Source organism: Nelusetta ayraudi, unplaced genomic scaffold (assembly GCF_046127955.1).
Source record: "Nelusetta ayraudi isolate G7.1 ecotype Tasmania unplaced genomic scaffold, CSIRO-AGI_Nayr_v1 ptg000019l, whole genome shotgun sequence".
Lineage (NCBI taxonomy): Eukaryota > Metazoa > Chordata > Actinopteri > Tetraodontiformes > Monacanthidae > Nelusetta > Nelusetta ayraudi.
Window position 1 is genome coordinate 2,586,001 of NW_027466069.1, and position 12,038 is coordinate 2,598,038.

The 12,038-nt window shown below is 45.9% G+C and overlaps 2 protein-coding genes across 4 annotated transcripts in view; one reads left to right on the forward strand and one right to left on the reverse strand.

The window, feature by feature from the left end:
• The window catches only part of arhgef25a (Rho guanine nucleotide exchange factor (GEF) 25a), a 48,674-nt gene extending 42,285 nt beyond the window's left edge, over positions 1-6,389 (forward strand). For 2 of the 3 annotated variants that reach the window (XM_076026273.1, XM_076026275.1), the window contains 8 exons: positions 303-395; positions 793-843; positions 1,168-1,245; positions 1,347-1,538; positions 1,803-1,983; positions 2,527-2,798; positions 4,024-4,161; positions 5,534-6,389. In XM_076026273.1, coding sequence (XP_075882388.1) covers positions 303-395; positions 793-843; positions 1,168-1,245; positions 1,347-1,538; positions 1,803-1,983; positions 2,527-2,798; positions 4,024-4,161; positions 5,534-5,659 — 1,131 coding nt within the window. In that variant the 3' untranslated portion in view covers positions 5,660-6,389. The remainder of the gene's footprint in view (positions 1-302; positions 396-792; positions 844-1,167; positions 1,246-1,346; positions 1,539-1,802; positions 1,984-2,526; positions 2,799-4,023; positions 4,162-5,533) is intronic. The other variant, XM_076026274.1, reaches the window with a different exon arrangement.
• A 2,505-nt stretch (positions 6,390-8,894) lies between these two features.
• On the reverse strand, positions 8,895-10,689 carry sp5l (Sp5 transcription factor-like). Its single transcript, XM_076026278.1, has 2 exons — positions 10,437-10,689; positions 8,895-10,109 (listed from the first exon to the last, which is right to left on the reverse strand). Exons 1-2 carry the CDS (start codon positions 10,488-10,490, stop codon positions 9,072-9,074), a joined length of 1,092 nt encoding a protein of 363 aa, XP_075882393.1. The 5' UTR covers positions 10,491-10,689; the 3' UTR covers positions 8,895-9,071.
• Between the last annotated feature and the right edge of the window lie 1,349 nt (positions 10,690-12,038).

A 12,038-nucleotide genomic window follows, 5' to 3' on the forward strand; every position in this document is an offset into this window, starting at 1 on the left:
CTGGTTTATTTAGTCAATTCATCATGCCGTCATCACCCGCAAGTGTGTGTAGCTAATAACCTATTTAGCTGGCACCATTTTTCTGCCTGTCTTTATGTCACATGTAGACGACTGTGTGGACTGGCCCCTCCTGGCATATATTATTCAGCTTATAATCACTTCCTCTTTGCTGACATGAAAACAGCTCGGGGTGATATATTCTCTCTCTCGGACCGGGTCTCTGCTCCCTGTCGGCTGCCGTTTTTAGCAGCCGCTGCAACGGCGCCGTGCGTCACGCTGACCGTGTCTGTCTGTGTCGTCAGGAGTTGCGGCAGCAGCTGGGCCACAGGCTGCAGCTCAACGACCTGCTCATCAAACCCGTCCAGAGGATCATGAAGTACCAGCTGCTGCTCAAGGTGAAGTGAGCCAACAATGCCTTGTTGATCACGGCCGCGCACGCACGTGAATCCTTGTAAAACAACAGACACACACCAGCACGTACACACCGTGTGTTGTGTCTGTTCGGCGGGCTCTGCAGCCTTGGAGGAGGGGGCCAATTGCATAATGAGACTCTCCTAACCGCCAGATTTCAGCGATAGCATATTAAAAAAAAAAAAAAAAAAGTCTTTGATGAAGAGCATAAAAAAAGGATGGCTCTGATATAAAACTATGACCAAATATAAAATGCCGCCCTTTGGCGTTGTAATGAAAACCGGCTACGGCACTCATAAAATACCCCTCCAGATGTCCTGAACTCACTCTGAGCAGTAAACCTGGAATGCTGTGGTGACCATGCTGTGTTTATTTGAGCAGGACTTCCTGAAGTATTACACCAAAGCTGGGATGGACACAGAGGAGCTGGAGGTTGGTGTCCTCACACTCAAAGGGACGGTTCAAACCAAAAAAAGGCAATTTGACGGAGGCTCGGGGGACATGTTCTGATCCAAGTGACCTCCTCACAGAGGGAAGTGATCCAACCTCCAGTGATAAACTGTTTTTTTTTTTTAACATCTTGGTTTTACAGCTTACTGAAACGTGCCACTCTCATGACAGTTGACAGGAAATGAGCGTAATTTAAATTTTGAACCGTCCCTTTTATTATCCCTTTCATTTTCCCTTCCTGTGTGCGTGCATGCACGCCGTTAACCGATGGCTTTCAACAACTTCCATTCCCTACCTCCCGAACAGAAAGCGGTGGAAGTGATGTGCTTTGTGCCAAAACGCTGCAACGACATGATGAACGTGGGCAGGCTGCAGGGCTTCGAGGTGAACATCTCGTCCGGCTCAAGTCCGGACCGCATGTTAAACCGACCCCGACCCCCTCACCGTATTGAAACCACTGTTGTTGTTTCCTGCTGTGATTCAAGGGCAAAATCACAGCTCAGGGCAAACTGCTGCAGCAGGACACTTTCACCGTCACCGAGCAGGAAAGCAGCTTCCTGTCCAGGGCCAAGGAGAGGCGGGTCTTCCTCTTCGAGCAGCTGGTCATCTTCAGCGAACCAATCGACCGCAAGAAAGGCTTCTCCATCCCTGGGTACATCTTCAAGAACAGCATAAAGGTGGGCGACTGGCGGGCCTGACTTCCGTCTGGCCGCAGAGTGTGTTCGAAGGACGTGAGCTACACAGACGAGTGGATTTTGGATTTGAGCAGCAGTTAAACAACTCTTCTCCAAATCAAAACACGTTACATAACCCCACAGCAGAGTTTTTTTTTTTTAGAGGCTGGTTGGCGTGTGGAAGTAAAAAGTTTTTTTTTCCTTTAACAAGGACCTCGGCAGTCTTTGAGCAGTTCACAGATGCAAGTCAGATGTGCTATGTTCCAGGTAAGCTGCCTGGGGGTCGAGCCCAGCGTGGAAGGTGACGACGCCCGCTTCGTGCTGACGTCACGCAACCCCGACGGCAGCCTGGTGCGCTTCCAGCTGCAGTCGTCCTCGGCCGACACCTGCCGGGCCTGGGTCAATGACGTGGTGCAGATCCTGGAGTCGCAGCGCAACTTCCTCAACGGTAGGTCCACGTTAGACCATCCTAATTTATCTGTTTTCTTTTTCTTTTATTAGCTGAATTGACTGATTTTTCATTGTGAAATGACATGAATGACAAATCCTTCTTGCCAACCTCCTCACAGAGGGTTTCCACGTAAAAAACTTCCTTTAGTTTGTTATGAAACCTGGACGCGTCTTACTGCTATCTGCACTTAAAAATGACCCCAGAAGAAGACAATGAGCCAAAACAGGAAGCAATCGCGAAGTTCAATTTGCCGCTAAAGATGCTGAGATTAGGAATTGTCACGGAGGAAAAGACGTTACTGCTTTACTTTTGTCGTTAGCTGCTAGCTAGCTGCTAGCTACTGGCAGCCAGGAGTTGTAGCTACAAGGGAAAACATGCAACAACAAATCTGATTGGGTTTGGGTCTGGCTCGGGGGCAACAACCACAAAGGATTCAGGTTTCAAGGAAAGCTTCCATGTGATGTGGCAGTTTCCTCAGAAAGAAAACAAGAACTTAACGAGCACTGTTGCTGCTCTCCTGCTGCTCTCCTCCCTCTCCAGCCCTACAGTCGCCCATCGAGTACCAGCGGCGGGAGAGCAAGTCCAACAGTCTGGGCCGCAGCATGAGGCCGCCACTGTCTGCCGCCAGCGCCCTCCGACCCCACTCCTCCGCCTCCATCGACCGCCACAAGCTGCCGTCCCTTCACTCTCACAACACCTCCCTGCCGGCGCTCTACCTTCCCAGCCATGGCCAGGGCCAGAGCCAGGGCCAAGGCCAGAGCCAGGGCCAAGGCCAAGGCCAAGGAGCCAGTGAGACGTCCTCACAGCAGGATGTGAGTGGACTCTTGTTTTTTTTTTCTTTTCTTCCCAGGAATGTTTCACAAATGGGAAACGAAAAAAAACTAAAACAAAACAAAACAAAACAAAACAAAACAAAACAATAAGGGATACTGTCTTGAAAGTTAAGTTAAAGATCCAGTGTGTAGAATTTTTAAGAAATTCTGGTATTTAAGGAAGCGCACGTGACACATTTAGGGCACTGTCATATAGGCTTCCTTAAGAAACTAGGAGCCCTTTATGTATATTGTCATATATATATGAGAACGATGGACGCAAATGATCGATTAATTCATTAATTGTTAGTTGATTGACCTTAATTATTGATTAACAATTAATTGATCAGCGGCAATTTTTTCTGAGAACCTAAATTTCACAATGAAAAATGTGTAAGCAACACATTATTTAACCCTTAAATAATGTTGAGGGTCCAATGTGACCCATATTTACATTAGAGATCAGTAAAAACACCCTAAACATTTACCCCCTGACTTTAAGTTAACTTCTAATGGGTCACATTTCATCTTTTTTTTTGAGAAGTTGTTTAAAAGGAACTTGTTCAAGGTTTATTATGACCATCACAGTATCTACAGGTGAATTGCTTTTTCCTGCCACTACACTGTTATAGTGATATTAACTACCCGTGTAAAATTGTTCAATTAATTGCGACTGATTTACTTTAATCAATTAAATTCTTAATCGAGAATTAATCAATAATTGATTAATTGTTAACATCCCGAATGAGAACCGTTTTAAGGTTAGGAAAACCACATTTTTTATATTGTCCTGCAACTTCACACTTTTATTAATGTATTTATGGGTCGTATGTTCAGCGTTTGAATATGGATCATGCAAAGTTTAACACTATACAATAAGTAACTGCATATTGCGCACAAAATCTTCAAAATAAATTAAATGTAAATAAAGATTGTATGCCTCTTTCTTATTTGCAGCCTTCTGATTTAAATTTCAACAGTAACCCTTTTCCATGGGCACATAATACATCAAATAAAATAACAACAATAAACCAATTAACTAATAATAATGAGCGTCCTGTCCTGACTGAGGAGAGCATTCGGGCCAAATATAATTATGCTGCGAGGCCAGAGTTTGACACCTATGACCTAGACGAGTGAGATCCTTCACAGACAGACGGCAAATGTTACTGCGTTGCATTGCACTTGACCAACCTTGCTTGTGTTGTTTTTTTGCTCTCTGCAGCCCAGCGCCGTCCGGCCGTGTCCCGCTGACCCGCAGCACACCGTCTCTCCATCGCACGTCCAGCTGGGCTTCGCCGATCAGCCACACCCTCAGGCTGTGTCCAACGGGCTGTGCACACCCGCCACCCATAGTGCACAGGTAGGTAGCGCAAGGTCACAGACGCACCTCCTTCAGAAAAACATTGCTTGTCCGTGTAGTTGGGGAGGAGGAAGGTCTGTTTATTAAGCCGCAGGAAATAGAAATGACGGGTCATTATACGCACTTTAACCGCCTTTTCAAATGACAGACTTGACAGGCACCTGCGAATCCTGACAACTTACCTCGACGCTCAGGCAGCAGAGGGGCCTGTTGAATCATGAGAGGAGTTACTTCTCCCCCTATTGGATAAAAAAGGAACAAGCAGGTGTCAGGATATTTTCGAGAGGAAATCCACCACGCCACTGGCTGCACTTGTTCCGCAGAACGGAGCACAAAGAGAGGAAATTCCACCATCACCAGAGCAGAACATACATTCTCCAAAAACTTCGGGCCACTCCGGCTGTCGCTTTGAAGCGGGCCTCTCGACAAAGGCCTCACATCCTGTTGTCGTCGTCTGTGTTGCCATTAGCATTAGTCTCCCCCCTCGCTCTCTTGTTGTCATCCTACACCTTCTCTGTTTACACAGACCTGATGGGCCAGCTGCAACACAAACAGGAAGCGAGCTGAGCCAGGACAGGAAATCAGACAGAGATGACTATCACGGCAGATAATTGTTTCCCATACGTTTGCTGAAGCGGATTTATAGAAGTTAGGCCTGGGAATTTTTAGACTAACCTATCTGACAGAGAGAAAAATTCCATGAGGACTAGCTTTCTACTCTTTCCCAATGTTTGCAATTGTGTTTAAAATGGTACAATAAACAACAGTATTATCTTTATTTTGTTGTGATAAAATATATTTTTACATATACAACTAAAAATATTAATATATATCTATAAATGTAATTATACAACTACTACTACTACTACTATAATAAGAAATAGAGCATTACAATAATAATATTATATATATATAACTTAAAAAGCAGATTAATATACATGTGTGTGCGTGTGTGTGTGTGTATATATATATTTATATATATACACACACAGATTAATATATAGACATATATATATGTATATAAATCTGCTTTTTAAGTTATCATTTACATGATCGAAATAAAGATATATATGTATAAGTATATGTATATGTATATATATACACACACATATATATATATATATATATATATACATATATATTTATATATACATGTTATAATGATGTAACAAATTATTATTGTAATTAATTACAATAAAATATGTTATGATTTTAATTATTGCCATTAGCAGAATTGGCAAAGGTGTTTGTAATATTTGAATCATTATTTTTCCTTGGTCAATTAGTAGAAATAACTGTTAATTACTGTTGTATGACTACACTGACATGCTTAATGAATACATAATAAGCATTGCCTCCCCCCGTGTCCCAGCAGAGAGCAGGAGAAAGCTCCCGGAGGACTCAAGCCGCTGATGCTGGAGGCCCCGTCCCACTGTCGGGCCCCTTAGCTGGACGCCGCCCCAGCAACCTGGCTCAGCTGGTGGAGGATGACCTATGAACCCTGGAGGACAGCAGCGAACGCCGCAAGACTGGTTTCCTGACTGTTTTCTGCCATGCTGGACTGAGGCTGTGGTTCCCGTAGGATGACGACGGACATGAAGGAGCATCTGAAGGATTCACAGGCTGCAGCTATAAGACTTTTCCTTAAAGAGCCATTCAACGGGGGAGTCGACTGACCTTAGGGCAATGTGAGTCGGCACGCTGGTGGAATTTTACCTGAAGGCTGAAGCAAAGACACTCACTGCAGTGTTGGGACAATTTCCTGCTTTTTATCATTTTATTTTGGCGGGTTTGTATACTACATGCTCCTCTCTTTCAAAAGGGCAAGGGGAAGTTTTACGTGGTGAAGAAATATCCATTCCGAAATGGGGCGGTCACTGGAGTCGTGTGTTTGCGTCGTGAAGTATGTGACGGTGTGTGCGTGCATGTGCGCGCGTATGTGTGTCAGTGCATGAGTGTAATTTCTGAAGTCCCTTTAGAAACAGCACAGCCGCAGTCACACGCTCTGTCATTCCCCCTGCTGACAGCTCACTTTGCGGCCCTCCCTGCTAATGAGGATGGGAAAGCAGAACCCCCCCCCCTCCCCCTTCCCTCCTCCCGAGACTCAACTCACTCCGGTTCAAACACCTACAACTTTCCCGTCTCTCTTGCCACAGTGCTGAGAGCTCCTGTTTGCTCTCTGATTCTGACTGACCAGCTTCTCCCTTTGATCCCCCCCCCCCCTTTTTTTTTTTTAAAAAAGCATGCGGGAGCCCCCTGGAGGTTAACTGTGGGAATGACGTCAGTTCAGAATACATTTTGCTCTTCAGACAGCATGATGAGGGCGCATTCAAAGGGACTGCTGTCGTGAAACCTCCCACGCCAAAAAAAGAAGAAGAAAAAAAAAACATTGCATACATCACCACATTCTTCTCTCTGGGTGCTGTAGTTTTGTAGTCCCCCCCAAAAAGTACGTTATTTCAAACTAATGTGATTTCTTTTATCGTCAGTGCCGTGCATCATTTCTCTTATCTTTGTTATCCCCCCCCCCCAACCCCACCCCCGCCATGGACTAAATACTGTACAGTGTCTACTATAAGCAACTTTACATTTGCACCTGGGCAATGAAGAATGAGCTGGGTATGTTAAAGAAATATTAACATTCCCGTGGGTTATATGAAGGTTAAGTTTTTTTTTACTGGATAAACAGGGTGATGCTGCATGCTCCCAACAGTGCCAAAAACAATAGCAACAACAACCTTTTACAGGAAAAAAACCCATTGGTTGTAACCACTAATGCTGGACAATCATAGACACGCAGTGCAGGGATCCGTTAGAATCAGGGGAGACTTTCCTGTCAATATCAGCTCACCTTCTCTTTTTGGCCAGCAGAGGTCCCCAAAAGACTTTTACTTGCTTTCAGTTCGTTTGGCTCATACAGCTGCACCAAAGATCAAGAGGACTCATATTTCACTCCTCCAAAATAAAACAGTATGAAGTAATGACGTTTCTCCCCTCCCCTAATGATTTGCCTATATAACTGTAATAAATTACACAAATTAGGCTGAAACAACGAGACATGCTGCGAGTGGAAGCAACTCAAAGGAATCCTTTTGAATTAAATGAAAACAGATCTTGCTTTAAGAAAAATGAAATATGTGAAACAGAACATAAATCCAAGGGAGGTTCAGTTGACGCCGTGTTTGGCTGAGTAGAAACTGTTGTATGATATCAAATAAAAAGTGTCTTTTAAAACAAAATCAAGTGCAGCGTCTTCAGCGTCGTTTCAACTGTGTGCAGGTCGACTCTTCCACCAAATCCCGAGGGAATCCCTTCATATTGTCAGTCTAATAACAATAAATTCAGATTGTGAAAGGAAAAAACATTTTAAAAAAAGTGTGTTAGCACACTTTATTTCACGCCATTTTATGGCAGAGAGCAGTTTAAAGACGCAGACAGACCGCGCTGTCCCCCTTGGAGAAAGTTCAAACAGGACTTAAGACAAAGAGAAGAAGAAGGAACCCCTGGATGAAGAGACATCTGGTTGGCTGGCTCCTGAATAAAGCCCCATTCTGGGCACTAAAGCCAGGGCCCATCGTAACGCGGCTGTGATATATGGAGGCTGGGAACAGAGGAGGGGGGTGGGGGGTGGGGGGGTATTAACTTTCACAAGGGTAGAAAATCAAAGGGGGTTCCTGTCACCAACGGAGGGGGGTCTCTGACAACAGGGGTCCCATTCAGAGGGAATTCCTCACCGTGTGCCCTCTGTTGCATCTGTTGACTCAATCCTCTCCGCTGAGAGAAAGAAAACACTCATTAAAAGCCACGTGACTGTGAACTTGATTGCAGCAGGCGAGACAAACAGCCCCATCAATGGGCAGAGTATTTACTTTGAGGTGTAAAAATCTTTGAACAGCCCACCATGTCAGATCTCTTTAAAGGGCTTCTTCCCTCACGCCGCCGCAACAATGAGCGCCTTTTGTCCCCTGAATGCAACGGAATTATCATCTAAATACAAATGTTAGATCTTTTAGGAGGCTCCGGGTGCATCCCAAATTCACAAGGAGCTGTAAAGTGTAAAGCCATTGAGTCGCGCTTGGCGGCCGTCGGTCTTGTATTTCACCAGCGGGGCAATGAAATGCAGGGAATGACATCAGCAGGTAAGCAGGGAATCGTTTCAGCAGTGACAGTGTTTATTACAATTTACATGCAGCAATAGAATTGTTCATTATTATATATACATAATTTACAAAGAAACTCAACCATCCCCCCCCCCTCCATCAAATTGGAGCAGCGTTGCATGGCGCTGCTGCAACAAAGAGCAGGTGTGATAAATCGTTAAGATCAAAGAGTCAGGCTGATGAGGGAGAGAGCGCTCGCCACCTTGAAACAGAGAAATTAGGATCAGTTTTTGAAATCAGAGGCTAATTATCAGCAGCAACGGAAGCGTTTCCCTTTTCGTTTTTTTTTCTCTCTCTCTCTCTCCACAGCTCAAATAATTTTAACACAACTAAGGCATTGGACGTTATGAATAGCAAACAGGAATCAGCCTCCGAGGTGTGTGTTTTTTTTTGTTTTTTTTTAAACTCCTGTCTGCCACATAAAAATATTTACAAAAGAAAATTACTCTGAGAACAAATTACGCTCAAATTAACATTAATTTAAATTTCAACCATTTCAGCAGCTTCAGACAAAAAAAAAAAACCCTGGCTCTTCACTGCACATTGAATTCAAGAAAACTTTGATTCTAGGAATCCAGTTTGGGCTCTAAATATATTATAACAACAACAAGTCCAATTGGAGCCTTCACAGCAGATGGTATTTTGGGCAACTTGCTGCTTCTCCGGTAGTGCAAACCCATGACAGTAAGTGATAGTCACACAGTTTGTCCTTGTATTTCTTCTGACGGACGGACGGACGGATGGAAAGATTCACTCCCTCTTGATGTTTGCGAGCAGAGGGTCCGTGCTGTGCGGGGGCTGCCCCGACCGGCCCTTCCTGGTCTGGTGGGTCTTGACGTGTTTGGAGAGGTGGTCGCTCCTCATGAACCTCTTGCCGCACTGCTGGCAGCCGAACCGCTTCTCGCCGGTGTGCGTGCGCAGGTGCCGCTGCAGCTCATCCGAGCGCGTGAAGCTCTTGCCGCAGAAGAGCCAGTTGCAGATGAAGGGCCGCTCTCCGGCGTGCCAGCGCAGGTGCGCCTTCAGGTGCGACGTCTTCTTGTAGACCTTGCCGCACTCGGGGATGTGGCATATGTGCAGCCGCTTCTTTCCGAACTCCAGGCCACCGCCGCCACCGCTGGCCTGACAGTTGGGGCACTTGCAGCGGCGGCAGCGGCGCGTGGAGCTCAGCAGGCCCTTGGAGGTGCCCTGCAGCAGGGCGGCGATCTGCGGCTGGTGGCCCAGCACCAACTGCCGGCCCAGCGAGAAGTGGTTGGAAGGCGTCGCGTTGGTCTGCGGTAGGCTCCACCACTGCTGGCCCTCCTCCACGTGCGCGGCCGGCAGGTGGTGCCTGGCCGAGGAGTTCTGGAGGAACGTGGGGAAGTTCTGCCCCATGCCGCCGTGCTGGGAATAGTAGGCGCCGTTGGCCTGCGGCTGCGAGGAGAGAACCTTGACCGGGGAGAGTTCGAAGGAGTAGGAGGACGGGGTCTCGGCCGGAGGGGTGAGAGGCAGCTCGTGGTGGTGGTGGTGATGGTGGTGGTGGTGGTGGCCCAGGCCGGGCTGCATGTGTCCGGGGAACTGCACCTTGGGCACGGTGAAAGTCATCTGGTGCGTGCTGAGGGCCGTACTGGGCGCCATGTCGTTGCTCCACAGCTGGAACATTCCCGAGGTGGAGCTGACGGTGCCCTCGTAGGGGAATTGGGAGCCCTCGGAGCCCATGGCGCTGCCGACCTGCCAGGCCTGGCTACAGGTGGTGGCCAGGAAGGACAAGGCGCTCGGCGCTCCCTCTGGAGAGGAGCTGGGCGTCCGGTCCTGCGTGGAGGAGCACAAAACAGGCACGCGGTCACAAGGAGGCTGCTTCAATCACAGTTACAAGAAAACCAAACAAAAATAAACATAAAAAAACAACAATAATATCCTAATTTGACAAGAATTTCTGCAAATAAATGAGAACCTGCTACAAATTCCACAAATGAATTTAACGTTATGCCTGAAAAAAGAAGAAATGCTAGTGTTTTTTTGTGTGTGTGTGTGTTTTTTTTAAAGTTAGAACTAAAATGCAATTTTCAAAACTTTAAAGACAACACAAGGTGCAAAAAATAAAAATAAAAATCACAAACGCACAAATGTGCCACAAACCTGTAAAAAGGTGTGCAAAAAGTTGTCGGTCCGCTGTATCGCCAGCGCAGCCATCTGTACGCGCGCTTCTTCTTCTTCTTCTTCTTCTTCTTCTTCTTCTTCTTCCCTTTTTTTTTTTTTTTCCCCCGAAACACCTGAAATACAAAGTGCCGAGAGGCGACGACGCGCCGGGCTCTGCAGCACGGTGCGCGCAACAACAACAAAAACAACAACAAATAAAAAAAGATGCTCACATTCGGGTTTAGCCTGACCCGGATGGCTCGTGGGTTAAAAAACAAAAAACAACAACAACATAAAAATCGCTCGTTCCGAACGTCCTCGTGTCCCGCTGAAATGTGTCCGACAGGAATCGCAGAGTGCGGATGAGGAGGCGCGCCGTTAAAATTCCTGGCAGCGATCTCAGCGGCGGCCGAACTGCGTCCTCTCTTTATAGAGACTAAAGCTCCTCTCGGCGGGGTCTCCAGTATGATGCAGGAGAAGCCAGTCAATAGAGGAGGCAGGAAGGAGGGTGGTGGTGGGGGATCGTTGTGGGGTGAAGGGGTGGGCTACTCATAATTTCACTCATTTTCAGCCAAATGCTGACCCCCAGATCTGGCTCCGCCCCCCAATTGTTCTCAGAAAAAAGAGAAGAAGTGGGAAGACGTAAAGTAGGATTAAGAAAATAAAGTCTGCGGATAACATCTTTGTCTCACTCAGTTCTTTGTCAATTTTCCCCCCCATTTTTTTTTTTTTTTTTTTTTTTAAATCTTAAATATTGTAATACTGTTTTAAAGGGATTCATGTCTCTGCAACTTTTAGGGGCCACGTTTCACACACAAACACACACAAAAAGCAGAAAATGCTTACTCTGGGAGAAGATCTAAGATTTTTGAAAAAAGCCAGCTTAGGTAAAATTTGCCCCACTGCGGAAGTTATTTGCCAACTGCCTCAATTCCACTGTGGGGATTCCAGTTGCTAAAATAGAAACTACATGCACTTTTCCCCCCCTTTAATATATTATTATTATTATTATTATTTGGTGCAGGTGGGGGGTGTGAGTACAGTGATGCTTTAGAGAAAAGGACTGATTTCTAGTACAGAAAGCAAACCGATTCTCCTTTTTATAGATAAAGACAAATTTCAAGGCAACATTTATGCAACAACGCTGAAGACACAGTTAAAAAGATGAAGAAAAATATTTTTTTTCTAAAATGTCTTCGAACAGTAAAATACACTCATATATATATTTTTTTGAGAAAATAAAAATAATTATTTTTCAAAGCAGTGTGCATTTCCATCATGTACATGTCCTCACCAGCACACACTAAGGGGGGGGGGGGGGGGGGGGGGGAACTTGGTTGGAGGTAGATTAATTTGCTCTTTGAGCACCAACTGTCTGCAGATGTCACATTTTCTGTCTCTCAGCCGCGGCGCAGCTCTTCAGCCCGGCAGGCGTGAGGCTCGCACACCACCAAGACCTGTTTTCTCCTCTCACAAAGCTAATTGATAAAACTCAATCAAAAGCCCCGGAGTTCTCACCGGTGGGTGACATGTCAAATAGGCCGCCCTGTGTGACATTCTCACATTTCAGGGTTCAAGTAGAGGCCGCTTTAGATCTTCTCC

What these genes read in the sequence shown, in the direction of transcription:
- sp5l (XM_076026278.1), bottom strand. Translation starts at nt 10,490, where the DNA reads ATGGCTGCGCTGGCGATACAGCGGACCGACAACTTTTTGCACACCTTT. An exon ending in TTTTGCACACCTTTTTACAG is followed by an intron (nt 10,110 to 10,436) that starts GTTTGTGGCACA and finishes TCCTCCACGCAG; the next exon opens with GACCGGACGCCCAGCTCCTC.